General features: G+C 45.5%; 1 protein-coding gene across 6 annotated transcripts in view; it reads right to left on the reverse strand.

Moving 5' to 3' along the window:
• swt1 (SWT1 RNA endoribonuclease homolog) overlaps positions 1 to 25,271 on the reverse strand; it is a 266,421-nt gene that overhangs the window by 159,723 nt on the left and 81,427 nt on the right. For all 6 annotated transcript variants that reach the window (XM_038794629.1, XM_038794631.1, XM_038794630.1 and 3 more), the window contains 2 exons: positions 6,321 to 6,447; positions 4,594 to 4,695 (listed from right to left, as the gene is read on the reverse strand). In XM_038794629.1, coding sequence (XP_038650557.1) covers positions 4,594 to 4,695; positions 6,321 to 6,447 — 229 coding nt within the window. The remainder of the gene's footprint in view (positions 1 to 4,593; positions 4,696 to 6,320; positions 6,448 to 25,271) is intronic.

Consider the following 25,271-nt stretch of genomic DNA (forward strand, 5'->3'; position numbering starts at 1 on the left):
AGGGACCATTTGTAACTATGGGACGTTGGTCTCCCTGTGGATAAGGAAATATGTGAGAGGTTGGAAGGGACCATTTGTAACTATGGGACGTTGGTCTCCCTGTGGATAAGGGAATATGTGAGAGGTTGGAAGGGACCATTTGTAACTATGGGACGTTGGTCTCCCTGTGGATAAGGGAATATGTGAGAGGTTGGAAGGGACCATTTGTAATTATGGACCAGAATGACACAGGGGTGGTCTCTTTAGGGGTGCTGTGGGAGGCACTGAAGGCTGTGGTTGGGGAAGAGCTCATTTTGATCCGGGCGCACAGACTAAGCAAGAAGAGCAAACAAGATTGGTGGAGGAGATCTTAGCAGTCGATCGCAGTTACCTGGAGTCACAAGACGAGGCAATGTTGAACGGGTGGCAGAGGTCCAGATGGAGTTTAATCTGGTCACTTCAGGTAAGGTGGTGAGACAACTGCGCAAAGCTAGAGGGTTCATGTACGAATATTGGGAGAAAGCTGGCAGGATGATCGCCCACCATCCGAGGAAACAGACGGCTGCTAGGGAAATAGGTACGCTTAGGAGCGAGGGGGCAACGGACCCGGCAGAGATTAATAAAATTAATGAGTCCTTCTATCAGAGAATATACCAATCGGCCCCTCCACGTTATCACAGGCTTCCATTTCCCTCATCTAAAAAAGGACAAAGATCCTGAGCAATGTGGATCTTAGCGTCTGATTTCACTCCTAAATAATAATAATAATAATAATAATTGCTTATTGCCACAAGTAGGCTTCAATGAAGTTCCTGTGAAAAGCCCCTAATTGCCACATTCCAGCACCTGTTCGAGGGGGCTGGTACGGAAATTGAACCCACGCTGCTGGCCTGCCTTGTTCTGTATTTCAAGACAGCTGTTTAGCCCACTGTGCTAAACCACGCCCTATGTAGATGCAAAGCTTCTGGCTAAGATCTTGGCTACCCATTTTGAGGGATGTGTGACTGATGTGGTTGGAGAGGACCAAACCGGGTTCACGAAAGGCAGATTGTTAGCGACCAATATACAGAGGTTATTGGGCGTAATCAGGATGCCCACAGGAAGAAGTGAGGTGGAGGTCAAGGTGTAAATGGATGCCGAGAAGGCATTTGACCAAGTAGAATGGGTGTACCTATTTGACATTTGGGTTCGGACAGGGATTCATCGACTGGGCTAAGCTGTTGTATAAAGCCCCAAAAGCAAGCATCTCCACTATCGGGGTTAACTCTGAGTATTTCACTTTGCAGCATGGGGCAAGGTAGGGGTACCCATTCCCTCCTCTGCTCTTTGCCCACGCGATTGAGCCATTAGCAAAGGCTCTTCGGACGTCTGGGAAATGCAGGGGTATTCAATGAGGGGGTGGGAGGTGAGGTGGTGGAGCACCGGCTCTCTTTGTACGCGGATGACATCCTATTGCACATTTCTAACCACAGAGAATCATTTAATAAGATTCTGGGGATTCTGAGTGAGTTTAGCACCTTCTCCGATACAAGCTTAATATGGCTACGAGCGAGATGTTTCTGATTGGCTCCGGAGCACAGGAGGGGTGTTTGAGCGGGCTCCCATTTCCACTGGCTAGGAAGAGCTTTTGTTATCTGGGGATTCAGGTGGCACAGGACTGGGCCCAGCTTCACAAATTAAATTTGGCAAGCTTAGTAGAAGGGATGAAACAGGAGTTTAAAAGGTGGGAAAGACTGCCACTATTTTTGGCCAGAAGAGTCCAGACAAGAAAGATAGTGATCCTGCCGAGGTTCCTTTTTATATTCAAAGATCTCCCAATCTTTTTGCCCAAATCTTTTTTCAAAAAGATCAATAGGTTTATTCTGGGCTTTGTATGGGTGGGGAGGAGTCCCCATATTAAAATAGTTTGTCTGGAGAGGGGTAGATGGGGTGGTGGTCTGGATCTCCCTAAATTATAAAGTTACTACTGGGCTGCTAATATTGTCATGGTCGGGAAATGAATGTTCGATCAAGGGACAGTGTGGTGCAGGGTGGAGGAGGCCTCGTGTAGAGAGACCTCCTTAAGGGCATTGGCCTCAGCTCCTCTTCCATTCTCACTGAGTAGGTACTCATCAAATCCAGTGGCAATGTCCATTCTGAGGGTATGGAATCAGAGCGGCTACATTTTGGCTGGAGGGCATGTACTGGAAGGCATGATTTGTGGTAATCAAATCCCAGGGAGATTGGATGGGAGGTTTAAGGAATGGGACCGTTTGGGGATCAAATGCTTTCAGGACCTGTTTTTGGGTGGTAAATGTGCGGACCTAACTGGAGACTTACCAATTGCCCAGCAAGGTACCTCCAGATAAGGGCCCTTTTGGGTTCATTCCCAATGTTGCCACCCTTGGGTCTACAGGACAGGCTCCTCTCGGGGGATGATACTGGGGAGGGCAAGATCTCCAATATATACGCTGGGTTGGCCAGGAAAAAGAAGGTTTCAATGGTGGCAATGCGGCAAAAACTTGAGGAATTGGGAGGTAAGTTGCGGGGTTGGATTTGGGAGGAAGCATTGCGTAGGGTTAATGCATCCTTGTTGTGCTAGACTCAATCTTATTCAGCTTAGAGTTGTGCATAGAGCACATATAACACTGGTAGGGCTGAGCCGATTCTTCCCAGAAGTGGCCGATCAGTGTGCTCGATGTGCCGGATCGCCTGCGAATCATGGCCACATGCTCTGGTCTTGTCTAAAATTGTTAGGGTTCTGCGAGGGAGTCACGGATGTATTGTCTCAGGTGGTGGTAATGGTGGTCGCGCCTTCTCCATGGGTAGCTATTTTTCAAGTGTCTGAGGAATCGAGTGTCTTGCTGGGGAAGAAGGCCGATGTCATGGCTTTCGCCTCCCTATTAACCCGAAGGAGAATTTTGCTTAACTCGGATCCACCAAATATCGGGTCATGGGTGCAGGACCTTGCTGAGTTTCTTCATTTGGAGAGAATTAAGTTTGACATTAAAGGTATGGATGAGGGGTTCTTCATGAGGTGAAAGCTGTTCACGACTTTTTCAAGAAGTATTAGACCGTCTTTGGCGGGGGGGGGGGGGGGGGGGGGGTTTGAGGACTAGGGTGCTCTTCTATGTTGTTTTTATAAAATTCTTTGGGGGTCTGGCTGATGTACTTGTATATATGGGGGGTTCCTGCTGTGTTATATTGCGGTAGTGTGATATGTATTGTTAATATGTTATGCAATGTTCAATACTGTTTTATGTTATGTACTGTTCCTGTTTTGTATTTTCCGAATATACCGTCAATAAATTATCTTTTTTAAAAAAAGAAAACGATCAATAGATTAAAAATTCCTTTATCATGCTACCTGTGGGAACAGGTGGATTTATCAGCATACTATTGGAATAAGCAGCTCTTCCAATACCGTAATAACTGCACGAATCTCGTCGGCTGCACCACCAGTGGTGGTGGGATGGCTGGGGGACTTATAAGGAGTTCCTCATGTTGGAGAAAATTAAGTTTGCCCTCAGGGGATTGAGGAGGGATTTGTCATATGCATATGGTGGAGGCTGTTTCTGTCCATGTTTGAGGATTTGTTTGTGGCGGCGGCGGGGGGGATTGAACAACTGTACGTACTATGTTTTTATCATAGAATTTACAGTGCAGAAGGAGGCCATTCGGCCCATCGAGTCTGCGCCGGCTCCTGGAAAGAGCACCCTCCCCAAGGTCAACACCTCCACCCTATCCCCATAACCCAGAAACCCCACACAACACTAAGGGCAATTTATCATGACCAATCCACCTAATCTGCACATCTTTGGACTGTGGGAGGAAACCGGAGCACCCGGAGGAAACCTACGCACACACGGGGAGGATGTGCAGACTCCGCACAGACAGTGCCCCAATTCGGAATCGTACCTGGGACCCTGGAGCTGTGAAGCAATTGTGCTATCCACAATGCTACCGTGCTGCCCACGCTACTGTTTTGTTGGTGCTCTGTAGATGGTTTTTGAGGGAGGCTGTTTGGAATAAAATATACTTTAAAAAAAACTGCACAAATCTCGAGGGGCAGATTAAAGCTCTCAGGTGGGTTTTGAACCCATAAAGGTTTTGATAAAGAGCATGTCAGAATCTTACCAGCCAAACAAATCAAAATCTAAAATTCGAGAGTGTGATGTAGAAGTATCATGACTATTTGAAATGACCAAAAAGGTAGGTTGATTACAGCACGGCTAATATATTTACAAATCCACAAATCTTTCTCAACAAAACACTGAATTTCAATGTACTATGTTGTTGTAAAGTGTAACGTTGGGACTGAACATTAAATTATCTCTCCATATGATTCCAAAAGCTACATTATAACAATAGTAGTGATATTATCTACTTCTGTTGGAAGCTTAGCATGAAAACGCTTAAAGATTCCTGAATTGGACTCCACATCTACCATCTCTAGGGGAAAACATGACTTACACGTTTTAAACAAAATGTAACATATCGAAAGCACATCTTAATATTTTATCTGACTAAACCATTTTTAACAAAAAAATAATTAATTTCCCTCGATCAGAATAATAGCAATAATCAATATTGTTTGTTTTTGTTCGCTTTCACAATGAATATATATTCACATACCTAAAACTCCATGGTCCTTTACATTCATGATAAAGTTAAGGTGACTGATAAAGATGTTGGTATCCAGCACAAGAAGAATGTCAGTCTGGGAAGTGGCTTCAGCTAGACAATCAAAATTTAGAACAAAATAAAACTTTAGTGTTGTTTTTAAGTCTAAAGTGAGCTTTCATGACATATAGGGTCAATGGTTTAGTGCTTATGTCACTGGACTAGCAATCCAGAGGCCGAGGTTAATGATCTGGAGTTAGTTCAAATCCCACCACACATTGGTTTAAAAAAAAATAGAATCCCTACAGTACAGGAGGCCATTGGGCCCATCAAGACTTGTGGAAGGGAAATTAACATAAACCAACTTAGAAACATGCTAGTAAATGCTTGGCTATAGTTCAACATTGCGTTTGGACTAAAATAAGTAGGTCAGGTAACATAAACAAAATACTGCTTAATACTTTGCAGCTGGAACACTCTCTCTCCGCAAATATATTTGTATAAATAAATTTCCTTAAATCGAACCTCGAGGAATTTGTCTTTATTATGATTTCCACGACAAGACTGCTGCGCAGACCCTCGAAAAGAGAACCCCAACTAGGCCCACTCCCAACTCCACCCCACCCCCATAACCCCACCTAACTTGCACATCTTTGGACTGTGAGAGAAAACCGGAGCACCCGGACGGACGAAACCCCCACAAACATGGGGAGAAGGTGAAAACTCTATACGCACCCAAGTTCATAATGAACCCGGGTCCTGTCACTGTGAGGCAACTGTGCTAAGCACTGTGCCACCATGTCGCCCCTGCCTAGTATTAATAATTAAGCTACTGATTGCCGTAAAATCTAACGTGGTTCATGGGTATCATTGAGGAAAGGAAATCTGTCATTCTTGCCCAGTCTGGCCTACATGTGACTCAAGATTCACAGCAATGTGAATGATTCTGAGCGGCCTGCTGAAATAGTCCATAAAGCCAATCAGTTGTAAAGGGGTGAGCAATAATGCTGGCCTTGTCAGTGATATCCATATTCCATCAATGGATTCAAAACAAAGCATATAAAGCATTTTTGTTTTAGTCCCAATTTTTCTTTTCTTTACATCCCCCAGAACTGTACACCCTGAGACAACAGCTGAGAAGGCAAACTACTCTTACTCTGGAAATCTCTACTATTTCTACCCTGCAATCAGCCAACGTTGGATGAACTTCCACTCGAGATGGACCCTTACCAGATGTAATACTATATGGTTCACATAATTCTCAGCATGTCCATCTAAATCTTTTGCAATTACCAAAAAAAACTTTAATTTTCAATCAATGCAAGTCTCAACAATGTAGGAACAATGTAGGTACAAGTAAACGCCAGGAACTGGACCATGAATGCCCAATAAAAAGTCTATAGATCTAGTTGAGTCGATTTCTTGAAAACCTTTCACTCAGCAAATTCTTCATTTTTATCAACTGGGCCAAATACATATTGTATCCATGAATCACAATAAATGTAATTGTTCATTTAAGAGTAATGTAGCCCAAATTGGTCAAAATGTTTAATGGTACTAAAGAATGTTCAGTCAATTGTAATGTGGCTGGAGTTTTTCTTTCAGTTCATTGAGCGGAAAAGATCAGTTGGGAAAAAAAGGCTATTTCCAAAAAAAGAGCATTTTTTACATAAATACTATTCCAGATAAAACCAGAGAAGGCAAAATAAATAAAACTCCCCATTAAAAACATAACTTACATGAGAATATTTTTATTTCCTGTGGTGGATCAATGTCCATGCTCGTCAGCTCTCCATAACTCTGTCCTAGTTCCACCTCTAAGACCTTTTCATGACGAGCTGTTTGCAACTCTTCTACTATCTCCATCTTTAGAGGAAAAATTAGAGGAAAAATAACCTTTCAGTGTTGGAATAAGAAATCAGGCTAAAATTCATAACAAGGCCATAAGCTTTTGTCCTTTTGTAGAACTTCAATTATTAACATAAGGAATACCTGCTATTTTTAGTAATTTAAAAATGAAATAGGTGAACTATAGACAATCGGTTAAATACGACATTGGAGCTTAAAAAATAAACCCATGATTCCTTAGTTTTAGGCAATTTTGCAAAAAGTCAAAATAAACCTAGCTCACGTAAATCACAGGGCACTAAACGTTCTGATTCTACATTCTTAATATGTATGGCTTTTCAGAGTCGCAAGTGCAAATAGTGCACAGCCAACATATTCACCAAGCAATATTTACCAGGCCTCCAGATTGTTGATGTAGGAATTCTTAGTGTGAACAGTACTATTCAAAGTATTTACCTCAGATTATAATCTCTGTTGTTTTAATTAGGACCTGATACCCATATTACTTGTTCAAACTGAAAATATTATATGGATTTGCAATTTATTATTCAATTTACTTCCTGTCTGAAAAGATCATAACGTTTCACAACTACTTTTAAAATTGCATTCACAGTTCAAAAAAATGGGCGGCACGGTGGCGCAGTGGTTAGCACTGCTGCCTCACAGCACCAAGATCAATTCCGGCCCCGGGGTCACTGTCAGCGTGGAGTTGGCACATTCTCCCTGTGCCTGTGTGGGTCCCACCCCCACAACCTAAAGATGTGCTGGGTAGGTGGGCTGGCCCCGCTAAATTACCCCTTAATTTGAAAGAAAAACAATTCAAAAAATAAATTCGTGAGCTCAGTTGATTAGACTATCCATTCATTATATGTGACACACCATGTGCAATATTATCAAATCAGAATTCACATAATCAAATAATTGTTTCAACAAATTTTGGTCCACTTGAAAATGTGATCAAAATACTTATACATGGTATTATTGAACAGCTAGAGAATCGTGCATGGTAACAGCTCTCATAATCTTAGAATGATCCATCAGGAAAATGACAATCTGGAACAGATAGATGTGGTTTAAAACCAAAGCAGATAATGTCAGAACGATATCAATGTTGTAAATATGCACTTCCTGGGAAACAACAATGATGGGAATTACAAGTAAAATTGATGCAAGCAACTTTTCATTCTAAAAAGAAAAAGTAGTGTAAAAACTGGAGAACTTACTTTCTGTGCCTTTTAAAATAATAATAGTTAAAATGGATTAAAAATTATTTAATCAATTTTTCTTCAAATGCATCATGAAAATGATGATCAGATCTGTTAACTGAAGACCATTTCCTTCTATGGCATCACAAGTGGCACTAACATTTCCAAGACTGGGCAACCTGGAGAGATCTGCTATCTTCATTGGTGAGGATCACTATACATGGAATACATCAAGGGATTCTATCAGAAAAATTTAAAACTCCAAAATTACTAAACTAAAAATGATTTTGCCCCTTCACATAGAATGATTTGCCCTTGTTAGATTGTTATCTACTTTCTTCAAACAAAAATTGGATCGATAAATTTAATCAGACATATTTCTAACTCCTCAATTTTCAGGGAATTATTTTTTGTAAGTTATAATCATAATGTGCAGATTATGCTGTAATTTTTCGCCACTGACATCATTGTTCGGTTGCACTGAACCATTTACTGCTGACTATCTCAACCATGCAGCCTAACTCAGGCTTAACTGCTGGTGAGTAACTGAGGATACATAGATTATCATAGAATTTACAGTGCACAAGGAGGCCATTCAGCCCATCGAGTCTGCACCGGCTCTTGGAAAGAGCACCCTACCCAAGGTCAACACCTCCACCCTATCCCCATAACCCAGTAACCCCACCCAACACTAAGGGCAATTTTGGTCACTAAGGGCAATTTATCATGGCCAATCCACCTAACCTGCACATCTTTGGACTGTGGGAGGAAACCGGAGCACCCGGAGGAAACCCACGCACACACGGGGAGGATGTGCAGACTCCGCACAGACAGTGACCCAAGCCGGAATCGAACCTGGGACCCTGGAGCTGTGAAGCAATTGTGCTATCCACAATGCTACTGTGCTGCCTCTAAATATAATACCTTCAATATATTGTCCAAATAAAAGCAAAACTTCAAATACTGTTATCAAAACATTAACATTGTCATTGCATAATTAGTTGAACACTAATTACTTTGGACAAAATGTACTACATATATTACTTTGAAACTTGAAGGATAAAACTAATTCAAAACACACTCAATATTCTAATTGTTTGAACGGTTCATAAGGAACCCCCAGATCATCATTATTCCCACATTATGTAACCGACTACAGCTCTATACCACCAACAAATTTGGATATATTCATAGGATCATAGGAAATATGAAATGGAGAATAGACCCATCAAGCCTGCTCTGCCATTCAAACAAATCATGATTGATCATTTACCAATTAACCTCCCTTTCAGTCTACTCTCCATCATCAGCAAAGTGATGGAAGGAGTCATCAACAGTGCTATCAAGCAGCACTGAGAAATATATAAAATAGAAGCAGTAGAAGGCCATTCAGCCCTTTGAGCCTGCTCCGGTAGCACAGTGGTGACCACTGTTGCTTCACAGCATCAGGGACACGGGTTTGATTCCCGGCTTGATCACTGGCTGTGTAGAGACTGCACATTCTCCCAGTGTCTGCATGGGTTTCCTCCGGGTGCTCCGGTTTCCTCCCACAAGTCCCGAAAGACATGCCTGTTAGGTAAATTGGACATTCTGAATTCTCCCTCAGTGTACCCGAACAGGTGCCAGAGTGTGGCGACTAGGGGATTTTCACAGTAACTTCATTGCAGTGTTAATTTAAGCCTACTTGTGACACTAATAAAGATTATGACCATGGCTGATCATCAAATTTAATACCCTGATCCCACCTTCCCCCCCATAATCCATCAGCCCCAAGAGCTATATCTAATTCCTTCTTGAAATTACACAACATTTTGGCCTCAACAACTTTGTGGTAGCGAATTTCAAAGATTCACCATTCTCTGGGTGAGGAAAGTTCTTCTCATCTCAGTCCTAAAAGGTTTATCCTTTATCCTCAAACTATGCCCCTACTTCTGGACTCCCCCACTATTGGGAACATTATTTCTGAATCTATCCTGTCGAATCTTGTACGTTTCTATGAGATCCCCTCACTCTCCTAAACCTCAATGAATATAATCCTAATCGACTTAGTCTCTCCTCATTGACAATCCCACCATCCCAGGAATCAGCCTGGTAAACCTTCACTGCACTCCCTCAACAAGAACATCCTTCCTCAGATAAGGATACTAAAACTGCACACAATATTCCAGGTGTGGCCTCACCAATGCCCTATACAATCACAGTAAAATATCTCTACTCCTATACTCAAATCCTCTCGCTTTGAAGGCCAACATATCATTTGCCTTCTTTACTACCTGCTGTACCTGCGCGCCTACTTTCAGCGACTGATGCATGAGGACACCATGGTTTCACGGAGTATCCACCTCTCTCAATTTATACCCATCCAAATAGTAATCTGCCTTCCTATTTTTGCTGCAGATGCGGATAACTTTACATTTATTTACATTATACTGCTTCTGCCATCCACGTAACCACTCACTCAGCCTGTCCAAATCCCACTGAAGCATCTCTGTATCCTCCTCACAGCTCACCCTCCCACCCAACTTTGTATCATCTGCAAATCTGGAGATAATACATTTAGTTCCCTCGTCCAAACCATTAATATATGTGAACAGTTGAGGTCCCAGTGTAGCCATCTAAGATGGACACTGGGCTACAAAATGGAGAACTGCTAAGACTGCAGGGAAAAACAGTCATAGTGAGGACAAACAGCTTGCAGAAGACTGTTTTGCATTCTGCACGTACAGAAACCAGTTTCTGGCCAGGTGCAGAGTTTCAGCCAAAGGTGCAAATGGGAAACAGATCTGCATAGTAATGAGGTGATCCAGATCCAGACCCCGGACAATAGAAACATTTAAGTATCAATGGATACTTTTCCATAGACGCCCAGACAGAATGGCGCCAAAGCAACCAACACAAAGAGCCGTAGGGACCGCCCCACCCATCGAGGAACGACCCTCAGATTGGGGAGTTTGAAAGATATCGATTGGGAAAGACCCAATCGATACCTAACAGGTGAAAGAACCCGCCCCAAGGGGCACGGACTTCTAGGACCTATAAGAGTAGATCCCGCACATGGTTCGGTCTGTTTGCTCCGGCCCAGATCTGCTGTTGCTTCCAGACTCCGGCCCAGACCTGTTACATCGCATCCTGACTCCAGTTTCATCACCGGCCGTTGAGCATCAGCCATCGAACTGTAAGTGCCAACACAACGATCGCTACGTGATCCAGGCCTTGCTATCTCTTGACAACTTTGCCAATCAGAAAGTTACAGACCAAGAACGGGACGAAGGCCTTGCTCCCTGACCTTGCCTGTTCCTGCCTAGATAAGTATTTAGTTGTTTAGTATTAGAAGTAAGTTAGTCTCTTTAGCGTATGCATGTGTATTTATTATATTTGTTATAATAAACACCAATCGTTTGGACTTACTAATCGGTGTATGGATTTATTATTTTGAACCTGACCTTGATATACTTGTGACGGTGTCTCAATACGGCACCTGGCGACTCCGAGCATAATTACACATACAGAGCCATAGTAGTGTTAAGCACACGGCCTTTAAACGGAGGCGTGTTAATCACACTCCAGTAAAACGAGCAACACCAGCACAGATCTCTGCAATACCCCCATTGTCACTGCCTGCCAATCAGAAAAAGACCCATTTATTTCAACGTTTTGCTTCCTGTCTGCTAACCAGCTTTCTATCTATCTCAAGATACTACCCGTAATCCCATGTGCTTCAAATTTACATATTAATATGCTTTGTGAGACCTTCAAAAGCCTTCTGAAAGTCTAAATAAACCACATCCACTGGTTCTCCCTGGTCAACTCTACGAGTACATCTTCAAATAATAGATTTGTGAGCATGATTTCCCTTTCATAAGTCCATGCTGACTTTGTCTGATTACACCACTGCTTTCCAAATGCTGTACTATGAAGTCCTTGATAATGGCCTCCAGCTACTTCCCTACTACGGACTTTAGGCTCACTGGTCTATAGTTCACTTTAGCTCCTTTTTGGAATAGCAGGGTTACATTCGCTACCCTCCAATCTGTAGGAACCATTCCAGAGTCCAAAGAATTTTAGAAAATGACCACCAATGGATCTGCTATTTCTAGGGCCACTTCCTTAAGTACTCTGGGATGAAGACTATCAGGTCCTGAAGATTTCTTTATTAACACTAATTTCATTAGCTCCTCACTAAAACTTATGTTTCTCAGAGCTTCCGATTCATTATTCATGTCTTTCTTTGTGAAGACAGAAGCAAAGTGCGAATTTAGTTCCTCAGCCAATTTCTTTGATCCCTGTTATGACTGTAAGGGGCCTACATTTGTTTTTATCAATCTTTTTCTCTTTACATACCTATAGAAACTTTTACAGTCAGTTTTTATGTTCCCCGCTAGCATTTGACTGAATAAGGCATCAAGGAGCCCCAGCAAAACAGGAGTCAATGGAAATCGGGGAAAACTCTCCACTGGTTGGAGTCATGCCTGGCACAAAGGGCCTGGCACAAAGGAACATGGTTGTGGTGGTTGGAGAGTCCTCTGGTCCATTCCCTCCCCACCTACATCTGGGATTCCTCTGATGCACTGCGTCATATTGACAGCTTCCAGTTCGCGGGCCCTAACCGCATTCTATTCACCATGGATGTGCAATCCCTCTACACCTCCATCCCACACCAGGATGGCCTGAGAGCTCTTTGCTTCTTTCTCAAAAAGAGACTCGGACAATTCCCATCCACCACCACTCTCCTCCACCTGGCTGAACTTGTTCTATCTCTCAACAACTTCTCCTTTAACTCATCCCACTTTCTCCAATCAAAGGTGTAGGAATGGGTACCCGCATGGGTCCTAGCTACGCTTTCCTTTTTATGAGCTATGTGGAACATTCCTTGTTCCAGACCTATCCGGGCCTCCTGCCACAACTCCTTTACCGATATACTGATGACTATTTTGGTGCCAAGTCGTGCTCTCGCCCGGACCTGGAAAAATTCATCAACTTCGCTTCCAGTTTCCACCCCTCCATCACTTTCACCTGATCCATCTCAGACACTTCCCTTCCCTTCCTTGATCTGTCTGTCTCCATTTCCGGCAATAGACTATCCACTAATATCCACTACAAGCCCACTGACTCCCACAGCTATCTGGACTACAGCTCTTTGCACCCTACACCCTGTAAGGACTCCATCCCTTTCTCTCAGCTTCTTCGCCTCCGTCGCATTTGGTCCGACGATGCCACTTTCCAAAATGGTGCTTTGAAAATGTGTTCCTTCTTCCTCGACCGTGATTGCCCACCTACAGTTGTGGACAGGGCCCTCAACATCTCCCGCGCCACTACCCTCGCCCCCTCCACTCCCTCCCAGAGCAAGGATAGAGTCCCCCTCGTTCTCACATTTCATCCCACCAGCCTCTGCCATTTTCGCCAACTTCAGCGTGATGCCACCACCAAACCCATCGTCCCTTCACTCCCTCTGTCAGCATTCCGCAGAGACCGTTCCCTCCGAGACACTCCTCCACCTTACCCAGTACCTCTCCCATCACCTATGACACCTACCCATGCAATCGCAGAAGGTGTAACACCTGCCCCTTTACCTCTTCCATGCTTAACATTCCAGGCCCAAAACACTCATTCCAGGTTAAGCAGCGTTTCACTTGCATCTCTTCCAATCTGGTCTATTGCATTCGCTGCTCCCAATGTGGTCTCCTCTATATTGGAGAGACCAAACGCAGACTGGGAGATCGCTTTGCTGAGCATCTTCGGTCTGTGCTCATTCAGGATCCTGACCTTCCTGTTGCTTGCCATTTTAACAAAAGACCCTGCTCCCATGCCCACGTGTCTGTTCTTGGCCTGCTGCAATGTTCCAGTGAAGTGCAATGCAAGCTGGAGGAACAACATCGACCCATTTGTTTTCATTTCATTTTAACTGTCTTTTACCATTTCTTTCTTTCTTATCTTATCCACCTTTCCTGCACCTTTCTCCTCTTTGCTTCCCCCTTCTCCTCCCCCCACACCTACAGTTCATCCTCTGATGTTAGTTTCCCTGCTGTTTGACCTTTCACATCTTTTGTCCTCTCTGGGGACTGCCATTAACACTCTTTCCCCTTGGTATCTGTGGCCATTAGCACCCGGTTTCCCTGGGTTTCTGTGGCTATGAGTCATCTTTCATTCTCACTCCACAGTATAAATATTTCCCACTCTCTCTGTCTGTTAGCTTTGACAAAGAGTCATCGGACTCGAAACGTTAGCTCTTTACTCTCCCTACAGATGCTGCCAGACTTGCTGAGATTTTCCAGCATTTTCCCTTTCGTGTGCCATCTATAAATTGCACTGCAGAAACTCACCAAAGGTCCTTAGACAACACCTTCCAAACTTACAACCACTACCATCTAAAAAGGAAAAAAGCAGCGGATACCTGGGAACTCCACCACCTGGGGGTTCTTCTCCAAGTCATTCACCAACCTAACATTTACCTTCCTAATTGCATGCCGCACCTGCCTGCCAGCTTTTAATGAATTATTAACAAGCACACCTAGGTGCCTTTGGATATCAACACTTCCATTTAAGAAATACTCTGCCTTATGTTTTTTCTATCAAAGTGGTTAACTTCACACTTATTCACCCTATATTCTATCTGCCATGTTTTTGCCCATTCACTTTGTCTATCCAAATCCCCTCAATGAGGCCTCCTTGCATCCTCCCTTACATTCTAGCTTAGTTTTGAGTCATCAGCAAATTCAAAACCAAAACCTTTCTTAATGCACATTGAGAAATTGGTTTCAAGTGAAGACTGTGTCAAAGGAACCCAGCCTTCCATGAATTGGCTGGAGGAGTTGCCCAATATAGGCATTGCATTAAACAGAGACTGAATTCAGACATAGTTGAATTTGATTTCATGGCGATAAAGTCCTCGTTATTAGAGTATATCAAGCTGTAGGAAACATCATCATCATTTCAGGGTCCTCTCACGTCTCAAGAGTCCGATGTGAGATTGATGTGGATGCCCACAGAACTGGAAATTCATTCTGTCGGTGTTGCTGCTTGGGGGAAACCTCTGCAGTTGTGCTATTCTTCAGCATATTGGATGCTACAAGTTGACACAGATGGTTCTTAAAGCACGTTGGACTTAATTTCAGTGACCCAGCAGTGCCTCCACATGTGTTGGTTAACTGCAATGTTGATGTTGCTCCCCACAGAAGATCTGCTTGGAGATCCTGCAGTCATTCGTTCAGGAGACATGGCCTGTCCATCTGAATTGAATTTTCTGGAGGGTAATTTCCCTGCAGTTGAACAGTGATGAAAAACCTCATTACTTGTGATTTTGTCCTGTCATCAAATTCTCATGATGGACCTTGGGTGTCTCTGGTTGAAGGGTTCCAGAGTATTGATCTGGTGCCAATAGCAGACCGAGGAGTCTGTGCCAAACAGCGGTGTCGGAAGGACAATGGCCGAGTTTGAATTTAGACAACAGCTTAAAGATATACTGCTTCCAGACAGGAGTGTGCAATGGGCCGAGAAAGCTTTTGGGAGGGTGCAATGATGTGTTCGTCAATAGCGGCATCCTTCGAAAGCACACTGATAAAACATGAGAATATTACAAAATCCGTGAGACTGGTGTCATTAACGATTGCATCTGGTGCTGCTTGAACCCAACCTTGGCTTTGGAGACACCAATTTGGAGTTTAAAATATTTGGCAGCACTCAATAATTTGTTTGTCATGGTCTGCATGTCTTCCTTGCTGTGGACAGCTAGGGCACAGTAATCTACGTACAGAAACTCTCTGCTTTTACTTTGGTGGAGGCACAGAGTCTAGAGAGAGTACGGAACATTCCTGAACAGAACCCAGTACCTGCAGTCATGTCTCTGATGGCTTAAACATGACAGCAAAGAAGAAATTGAAGAGTTGGGGAGCTATGATTCATCTTTGCTTTGTACTGCTGGTCACCACAAAGGCAGCGGACATCGCATCACAGGCACAAACTCATCCAACCATGCCATTGTGCAGCAAGCCGCGGGATTTTGACGAACTTATTCAGCCATCCAAGCTTGGACAGCAAATGGACCGGGTTGATGAATACTTTTTAAAGCTTTAGTCAGGTCTGTGTACAGGTTTATTAGTTAGGTCTATGTGAGGCAACACGGTGACACAGTGGTTAGTACTGCTGTCTCAGAGAATCAGGGACCCTGGTTCAATTCCGGCCGTGGGTGACACTCCCTCCCCATTTCTGCGTGGGTTTCCTCCAGGTGCTCAGGTTTCCTCTCCCAGTCCAGGTTAGCTGGATTGGCCATGCTAAATTGCCCCTTAGTGTCTGGGTGAATACAAGTTGGGTGGATTTATGGGCTTGTGTGTATGGCACGGGGGTGGGGTGTTACTTGATGGGCTGAATTGCCTCCTTCTACACCATCAGAACTCAATTAAATTCTACTGTATGAATTCTAAAGCAAAAATTGGGCAGACACAGCATGGGTTCATAAGGGGCAATAACTAATTTAGTGGAATTTTTTGAGGACATTACCAGTGCAGTAGATAACGGGGAGCCAATGGATGTGGTATATCTGGATTACCACAAAGCTTTTGATAAGGTTCCACACAAAAGGTTGCTGCATAAGATAAAGATGCATGGCATTAAGGGTAAAGTAGTAGCATGGATAGAGGATTGGTTAATTAATAGAAAGCAAAGAGTAGGGATTAATGGGTGTTTCTCTGGTTGGCAATCAGTAGCTAGTGGTGTCCCTCAGGGATCAGTGTTGGGCCCACAATAGTTCACAATTTACATAGATGATTTGGAGTTGGGGACCAAGGGCAATGTGTCCAAGTTTGCAGATGACACTAAGATGAGTGGTAAAGCAAAAAGTGCAGAGTATACTGGAAGTCTGCAGAGGGATTTGGATAGGTTAAGTGAATGGGCTACGGTCTGGCAGATGGAATACAATGTTGCCAAATGTGAGGTTATCCATTTTGATAGGAATAACAGCTAAAGGGATTATTATTTCAATGATAAAATATTAAAACATGCTGCTGTGCAGAGAGACCTGGGTGTGCTAGTGCATGAGTCGCAAAAAGTTGGTTTACAGGTGATTAAGAAGGCAAATGGAGTTTTGTCCTTCATTGCTAGAGGGATGGAGTTTAAGACTACGGAGGTTATGCTGCAATTGTATAAGGTGTTAGTGAGGCCACACCTGGAGTACTATGTTCAGTTTTGGTCTCCTTGCCTGAGAAAAGACATACTGGCACTGGAGGGTGTGCAGAAGAGATTCACTGAGTAGACTGGGAATGTACTCGTTGGAATTTAGAAGGATGCGGGGAGATCGTATAGAAACATATAAAATTATGAAGGGAATAGATAGGATAGGTGCAGGCAGGTTGTTTCCACTGGCGGGTGAAAGCAGAACTAAGGGGTATAGCCTCAAAATAAGGGGAAGTAGATTTAGGACTGAGTTTAGGAGGAACTTCTTCATCCAAAGGGTTGTGAATCTATGGAATTCGTTGCCCGGTGAAGCAGTTGAGACTTCTTCTACGGGCAGCACGGTAGCATGGTGGTTAGCATAAATGCTTCACAGCTCCAGGGTCCCAGGTTCGATTCCCGGCTGGGTCACTGTCTGTGTGGAGTCTGCACGTCCTCCCCCTGTGTGCGTGGGTTTCCTCCGGGTGCTCCGGTTTCCTCCCACAGTCCAAAGATGTGCGGGTTAGGTGGATTGGCCATGCTAAATTGCCCGTAGTGTCCTAATAAAAAGTAAGGTTAAGGGGGGGGGGTTATTGGGTTACGGGTATAGGGTGGTTACATGGGTTTGAGTAGGGTGATCATGGCTCGGCACAACATCGAGGGCCGAAGGGCCTGTTCTGTGCTGTACTGTTCTATGTTCTATGTTCTTCATTAAATGTTTTTGAGATAAAGATAGATAGTTTTTTGAAGAATAAAGGGATTAAGGATTATGGTGTTCGGGCCGGAAAGTGGAGCTGAGTCCACGAAAGATCAGCCATGATCTCACTGAATGGCGGAGCAGGCTCGAGGGGCTAGATGGCCTACTCCTGCTCCTAGTTCTTATGTTCTAATAGATCCCGATGTTGCTCTCTGCAATTTTCTGGTTGGTGGTCTTGCTGCAAACAACATATCAGCTGTCCCATGGTTTGCGCTCAAACTGCACCTTGATTCCGGGAGCACATAATCTATGAGATTGTCTGGTATCGTGTTTTTCAAACTTTCTTTCCCTGGAATGCACTTTTGCCAACAGCCAACCTTCGCGACCCACGATGGCCGACCTTTGTGACCCACGCCACATTCCCTTAACCTTTAATGCAAAAGGGGAGCCTCCATGATTCTGAATCTCGCTTGAATCATGTTCAAAGGAGGAGAGGGCAATGCGCATATCAGGTTCAGACTTCAGCCAGTTTCTTTGTGCTGTCTTCATCTTTATAAAACGGAAAATCCATCCTCGCACATGTAGGTGGTATTGTTGAAAATGCGTGTTTTAATCAGCACTGGATACTCCTGGAAGATGCTACTCCAGAATGCTGACAGCCTTATGGTTTTTGCCATGTTTATAATGTGGTATCACAGGTCAGCTACTGCAGCGCAGTCTTTTTATTTGGCATCAGCTCAAACTTAATAAGTGACTCTGGGGTCTCAACCTCAAAGGAATTTTTCACCCACCACTTCTCTTCCAAAATCTGAAACATGCCTCTCATTTTCCCTGCATACAACACATGTGGGCTTTGCATCCTTAATTGCATTGGTACAACTGACAAAACCATACCTCAAGAAATCATCTTCATACTGTTTTGTTCCAGAGTTAAGTTTTGTTTTTATAGGCTGTTAGCCAGAGGCCAAGGAGCTCTGTACAGATATAGCACTGCTCTGCCCTGTACATTCCTGAGCAGCTCTCTCCTGCAGGTTCTATTGTGAGATCCTGTCCAATCAGTACACTGCCTGCCTTTTGAGTCTCTGGCCGTCTCTTACTTTTAAGAAAATGATGCATCTTCACGGTCCTCTTGCCAGAGCTGGAAAATAGAAGGAGTTCTACGCCGTTATTTGGCGGCAAAAGCACATATCTGGCGGGTGCCTGACTTCAAGTGTGCGTGCAGAGCGTGGAACCTGTTCTCTGCTGCTGCTTCTGGCTGGAAGATTCCACAAAGCCTCATTTATTTTCATTTAAAAGGTGTCAGTGACTGCCATTCTCAATGTAAAAGCTGGTAGCGGTCGTTGGGTGCTTCTCCCACGATCGGGACAACCGCGGGAATGGAGCAACCGATCGCGCTGTGACCTGCTCTTTGAAAAACCCTGCTCTAGTAGATGGTTTATTAGAACCCAGTCTTAACATTCAAGATAACGCTCGGCTATAGCATTCTCAGTGATCAAAGTTAAAGGTAGAGGAGTGTTAATAGAATAAAAGCACTTTCAAATAAATTCATCTATTGTGAAAAATGGTTTCAAAAATAGATGTGGTCAAACCATTTTCTTTCACTCCCTGTATATTAGGCTTCCCACCTCAACTGGGATACAACCAGACGTTTGTATTTGTGTGTTGCACAGGTGTGTACTGGGTGCCTCAAGGGCTATGTATAAAGTTTACCTTTATGTTCCAATTAACTTGCATTGATCTCATGTTGCTCATACTAACCAAAATTGGTATTCTGTTTTGAATTTGTTGACTAATCGGGAAACAATACTTAAAAGCATACTTTCCCAAATTTTATTTGAAACATGAGTGCAAGAGCTGACTGCCAGAGGAAATGAAAGTAGCTATCGAAGGTGGGGTCAATGAGAAAAATCTCCTGGGACACGATTATATCCAACCAAAATTAAGATACTTACTCTGTTGGAAGCTGTAATCTAAGCCTAAGGACATTCATGCAAGAGTTCCTCAGGACTGTACTCAAAGGACTTCCGGTGGGCGGCCATGGTGTCAGTGGTCGCACACAGGGCAGCTCCTCCTCGAAGGTATAGAAAAGAGCCCTTTTTAACCCGGGAACGGGAGATACTTCGGCGCAAAAGTGTAGCTGGAAGTTGGAGAAGTTCATAGAACATAGAACATAGAACAGTACAGCACAGAACAGGCCCTTCGGCCCTTGATGTTGTGCCGAGCAATGATCACCCTACTTAACCCACGTAACCGGTATACCCGTAACCCAACAATCCCCCCATTAACCTTACACTACGGGCAATTTAGCATGGCCAATCCACCTAACCCGCACATCTTTGGACTGTGGGAGGAAACCGGAGCACCCGGAGGAAACCCACGCACACACGGGGAGGACGTGCAGACTCCGCACAGACAGTGACCCAGCCGGGAATCGAACCTGGGACCCTGGAGCTGTGAAGCATTGATGCTAACCACCATGCTACCGTGAGGCCCCTGGGTGTGGCAAGTCTGCTGGTGAAGATGAAAGCAGAAGGTGAAAGACCTGGCCAAGGAGTTGGAAGAGACCTGTGGTGCAGCAGTTATTGGAAGGATGGCAGAGGGGGAAGGGCCAGTGACATAGCAAAGCCCCAGGAGGAGCATTTCATGGTTTCTATCAGGGAAGAGTTCAGTCAACAAAGGAAAGAGATGCAGGAGGACCGATCAAACACCATCGAAAGGGCTGTGGCATCCCTGAAGGGCTCGATGGAAAGGGTCGGAAAATGTCTGGGGGCACAGGGGTCGCAGATCCGAGAGATGGAAGAGGGTGATGTCGGACCATAGCGATTGCAGGGGGAGGTGGGAGACCATTGTTGATTCTGAGAGCAAAGATGGAAAAAAAAGGCAAAACCTGCGTATCATTGGCCTGCCTGAAGGAGTGGAAGACACGAGTGCCACGAAGTACATCTCGAGGATGTTGGCAGGGCTGGTGGCGGAGAGGGTGCTGGACAAGGCCCCAGAGGTGGATAGAGCACACAAGTCTCTGAGGCAGAAGCCAAGAGCTGGGGAGCCGACATGGGCAGTGATCATAAGACTCTTATGTTCGTGGAAAAAGAGAAGATCCTGCAGTGGGCCAGGAAGAAAGGGAACTGTGAATGGGAAGGGAACAAGGTCTGAATATACCAGGACATTGGCGTTGAACTGACAAAACGGTATGCTGGATTGAACAGGACCAAGGCAGTGCTGTATTGACGGCAGATCAGGTTTGGGGTGCTCTACCCAGCAAAACTGTTTGTGGGTAACTTATGAAGGGCGGGAATACTACTTTGAGACCTCAGAAGCACCAATGACTTTATTAAACAGCACAAACTGGGGGGAGAACTGAACTTTATTGAGACATGGAGTATGGATGAAACGGGTAATGGGGGATGGAGAGAGTGTTCTATTCCACTCATGTGGAGGGTTTTTCTTTTCTTGCTGGGTTGACAATGGGTCGCAGGGGTGAAACATTCGTAAGGGGATAGCCGGCACACACCTCCTGCAGCCTGTGGTGGTGTTTTTTCTTTTTCTTTTCAGAGGAGGCGACCTGTGGTTTGGGATGTGTCTTTGTGTGCGTGGGGGAGGGGGAGATCCAGGGGAGCCTTCTACACAGTACAAAGAGAGGGTGGGGGAGTTAGTAGGAGGAGCCTTCAGGAAGGCCACACTGGCAGGTAATGCTGGTGAATGGAAGCGAGGTGGGGGAGAGGAGCACAAGAGATGGCCGAAGGAAGAGGGAGGGTATTGCAACGTGGCAGCGTTGAAGAAGAAGTTTGGTCAGGGGTGGAGAACGGGGCCTTCTTGGATGGGCCCATACAGGGCAAAATTAGAAGGTGCAGAGCAAAAAGGAGGATGGTGGACGGTAAGGCTTATAACGTGGAATGTGCGAGGGCTCAATGGACCGGTGAAAAGATCTTGGGTTTCCATCCACCTCAGAGTTCTTTTTTATAATCTTTGTTGTCACGAGTAGGCTTACATTAACACTGTAATGAAGTTACTGTGAAAAGTCCCAACTCGCATCACCCCGGCGCCTGTTCGGGTACACGGAGGGAGATTTCACAATGTCCAAATTACCTAACAGAACATCTTTCGGGACTTGTGGGAGGAAACCGGAGCGCATGGAAGAAACCCATGCAGGCACAGGAGAACGTACAGACTCAGCACAATCAGTGGCCCAAGCCGGGAATCGAACCTGGGACCCTGGCGCTGTGAAGCAACTAATCACTAAAGTGCTAACCACTGAGCTACCGTGCTGCCCAAGTTAAAGGTAGATGTGGTCTTTCAGCAAGAGACACACCTCTGCGTAAAGGACCAGGTTAGATTGAGAAAGGGATGGGTGGGTCAGGTATTTCACCCGGGGTTTGACTCACCGTCGCAGGCCATCTTGATCAGCAAGAAGACGGGGTTTGTCAATACGAAGGAAGTGAGGGATCCGGGAGAGATATGTGACGGTGAGCGGGGTATTGAAGGGGATGCCGGTGGTGATGGTGAATGTATATGCACCGAAATGGGACAATGTCGGGTTTATGAGGGGATTGCTGGCAACAATCCCGGACTTGGCTACGCACCAGTTGATCATGGGAGGAGACTTTAATTGTGTTCTAGAGCTGAGGATGGACAGGTCAAGCCCCAGGATACGATGGCAAAGGAGCTGGGAGGGTTCATGGAAAGGATGCCGCGGCATTTTAAGTACCCAGTTTTCTCACATATTTAAAGGGTATACTCAAAATTGACTTTTTTGTGGTGAGCTGTGAGGTGTTGGTAGGGGTGGAGGTGGCAGAGTATGCCGGGACAGTAATCTCGGGCCATGCGTCCCATTGGCTGGAGGTTCGGCTTAGATCAGTTTGGGAGGAGAGGCCTGGATGGAGGCTTGATTCGAGGTGCTGGCAGACAGAGAGTTTTGTGATAAGGTGCGATCGGTGGTAAAGATCATGTGGAGTTGAACCAGAATGGGAGGTGTCGGCCACCACATTTTGGGAGGCACTGAAGGCGGTGGTCTGAGGGGAGATTATTTCATTCAAGGCACGCGAGGATAGGAAAGGAGGGAGGAGTACGAGCAGTTATTGGGCTCGATGGTTGAGATAAGGGCAGCACAGTGGTTAGCACTGCTGTCTACGGCACTGAGGACCCTGGTTTGATCCCGGCCTTGGGTCACTGTCCTTGTGGAGATTGCACATTCTCCCCATGTCTGCGTGAGTTTCACCCCCACAACCCGAAGATGTGCGGGTTAGGTGGATTGGCTACGCTAAATTGCCCCTTAATTGGAAGAAAAATAATTGGGTACTCTGAATTTAATTTAAAAAAAGAGATAATCAAGATAGACAGCGATTTTTCGAGGGTACCCACCACGGATGGATTGGCGAGATGGAAAAAGATACAGGACAATTCAATAGGCTGACGGCAGGGAGGGCGGTGAGGAAGCTGCGTAGGGCAAGGGGGATGCAGTATGAATACGGAAAGAAGGCAAGTTGAATGTGAGCACACCAGTTATGGAGGCAGGCCGTTTCCAGGCAAATTGTGAGGATACATGGGAGGTGATGTTGGAGCCGGAGAAGATAAATGAGTTGTTTAGGGAATACGATAAGGAACTGTACAGGGTGGACCCAGGGGGTGGGGAAAGGGGGCATGGCGGTTTTTGGATGGCTGGATTTCCCACAGCTGGAGGAAGAGAAGAGGCAGGCGCTTCAGGTGCTTTTGGGGCTGAGGCAGATATTGGACAGTGTAAGGGGTATGAAGTCAGGAAAGCCCCCGGGGCCGGAAGGTTAATCAGCGGAATTTTACAAGGAGTTTGTGACAGGAGTGGCACCGCATCTGCTGGGGGTGTTTAGTCAGGTGGAGACGATGGCGCAGACAATGATCACATTAATACAAGAAAAGGGGAAGGACCCGGTTAGAATGTGGGTCGAACAGGCCCATATTGCTGTTGAATACGGATGTAAAAGTGCTGACTAAGCTGGTGGCGAGGAGAATGGAAGATTGTGTCCCAGAGTGGAAGCAGAGGACCAAAAAGGTTTCGAAAGGGCAGGCAACTCTCCAGAAATATAAGGCAACTGCTAAGTGTTATTCTGACCTCGTCGAGAGGACAGGCACCGGAGGTAGTGGTGCCCATGGATGTGGAGAAGGCATTTGACCGGGTGGAGTGGCAATGCTTGTTCGAGGTCCTGGGAAGGGTTCGGGTTTGGGCGAGAGTTTGTTGCATGGGCGCGCCTGTTATATGTGGCACTGGTTGCAAACATACCGGCCAACGATATGAGCTCACAAAGTTTTGAGTTACGCAGGGGAAGAAGGCAGGGATGCCCACTGTCGCCGCTGTTGTTCGAGCTACCAACAGAGCCCCTGGAAATGCCCTTCAGCGGGTCAGAAGAGGGATTAGGAGTGGGGTAGGGAGCATCGAGTGTCGCTATATGTGGACATATGTGTTACTGTATGTGTTGGACTCGCTGGAGAGCATGGGGAGGTTTATGGGCCTATTCGAGAGGTTTGGGACTTTCTCAGGATTCAAGTTGAACGTAGGGGAAAGCGAAGTGTTCCCAGTGAACAAGTTGGGTCAAAGAGGCAACCTAGGGGGGCTGCCATTCAAGGTAGCCAGAGACAGAATCAGATACCTGGGTATCCAGGTAATGGGAGAGTGGGCAACATTCCATCAATAGAATTTAACAAAGCTGGTGGAGGAGGTTAGGGACACACTGCACCTTGGCAGGCAAGGTCCAATGGTGAAGATGAGTGTCCTGCAAAGGTTCTTATTCATATTTCAGACGCTTTCGATTTTTGTGCTAAATGCCTTTTTCTGGAAGGTGGGTCTGACTATTTCAGAGTTTGTGTGGGCGGGGAAGGTGCCAAGGGGTAAAGAGGGCCCTGTTACAGAGGCAAAGACAGAAGGGGGGGGGGGTTGGCATTGCCAAACTTGTTACATTATTCTTGGGTGAAAAACATGGAGAAGGTGAGGCAGTGGTGAGAAAGAGAGGGGGCAGAATGGGTGAGGATGGAGGAAGAATTTTGTAGGGGGTCCAGCTCAAGGGCTATGGTGACAGCAGTGTTGCCACAGGCACCAAGGAAATATACGGAACACCCAGTAGTGCAATCCACAGTGAAGGTGTGGAACCAGCTGAAGGTGCATTTTAGGATAGAGGGGATATCGATGTTAACGTCGTTGTGCGAAAACCACGGATTTGAGCTGGGGTGGGGGGCGCAGACAGTATGTATAGGAATTGGAGAGAAGCGGGGTTGGTCAGGGTAAGGGATCTGTACCTGGAAGAGAGGTTTGCTAGTATAGAGGAACTGAAGGAGAGGGTAGAGCTCCCGAAAGGAAGTGAGTTAGATATTTACAGGTTAGGGGCTTTGCGCGGAAGGTCCGGAAAGAGTTTCCCCAAACTGAAGTATGTCCTACTGGAGTGGTTGCTGCTCCCGGACGTGAAAGGGGAGGACAGGATCGGAGACATGTATGGATGGCTGGGAGAACAGGAGGGTGAGCAGCTGGTGAAGAATAAGCAGAAGTGGGAGGGGAAGCTGAGAGGGGAGATTAGAGAGTGTGGACCGAGGCACTACGTGGAGCAAACGTGACCTGCTTGTTTGCGAGGATGAGCCTGATACAATTTAAGATGGTGCATAGGGTACATATGACTCGGGCGAGAACGAGTGGATTCTTCCAGGGAGTGGCAAATGGGTGTGAGAAGTGTGGGTGGGGACCAGCAAAGCATGCACATATGTTTTGGGCTGTGATAAGCTGGAAAGATACTGGGTGAGAGTGTTCGCAACACAACAAAGGGGGAGGAGGCCGGATCCAATCC

This window comes from Scyliorhinus canicula, chromosome 4 (genome assembly GCF_902713615.1).
Source record: "Scyliorhinus canicula chromosome 4, sScyCan1.1, whole genome shotgun sequence".
In the NCBI taxonomy this organism is placed as follows: domain Eukaryota; kingdom Metazoa; phylum Chordata; class Chondrichthyes; order Carcharhiniformes; family Scyliorhinidae; genus Scyliorhinus; species Scyliorhinus canicula.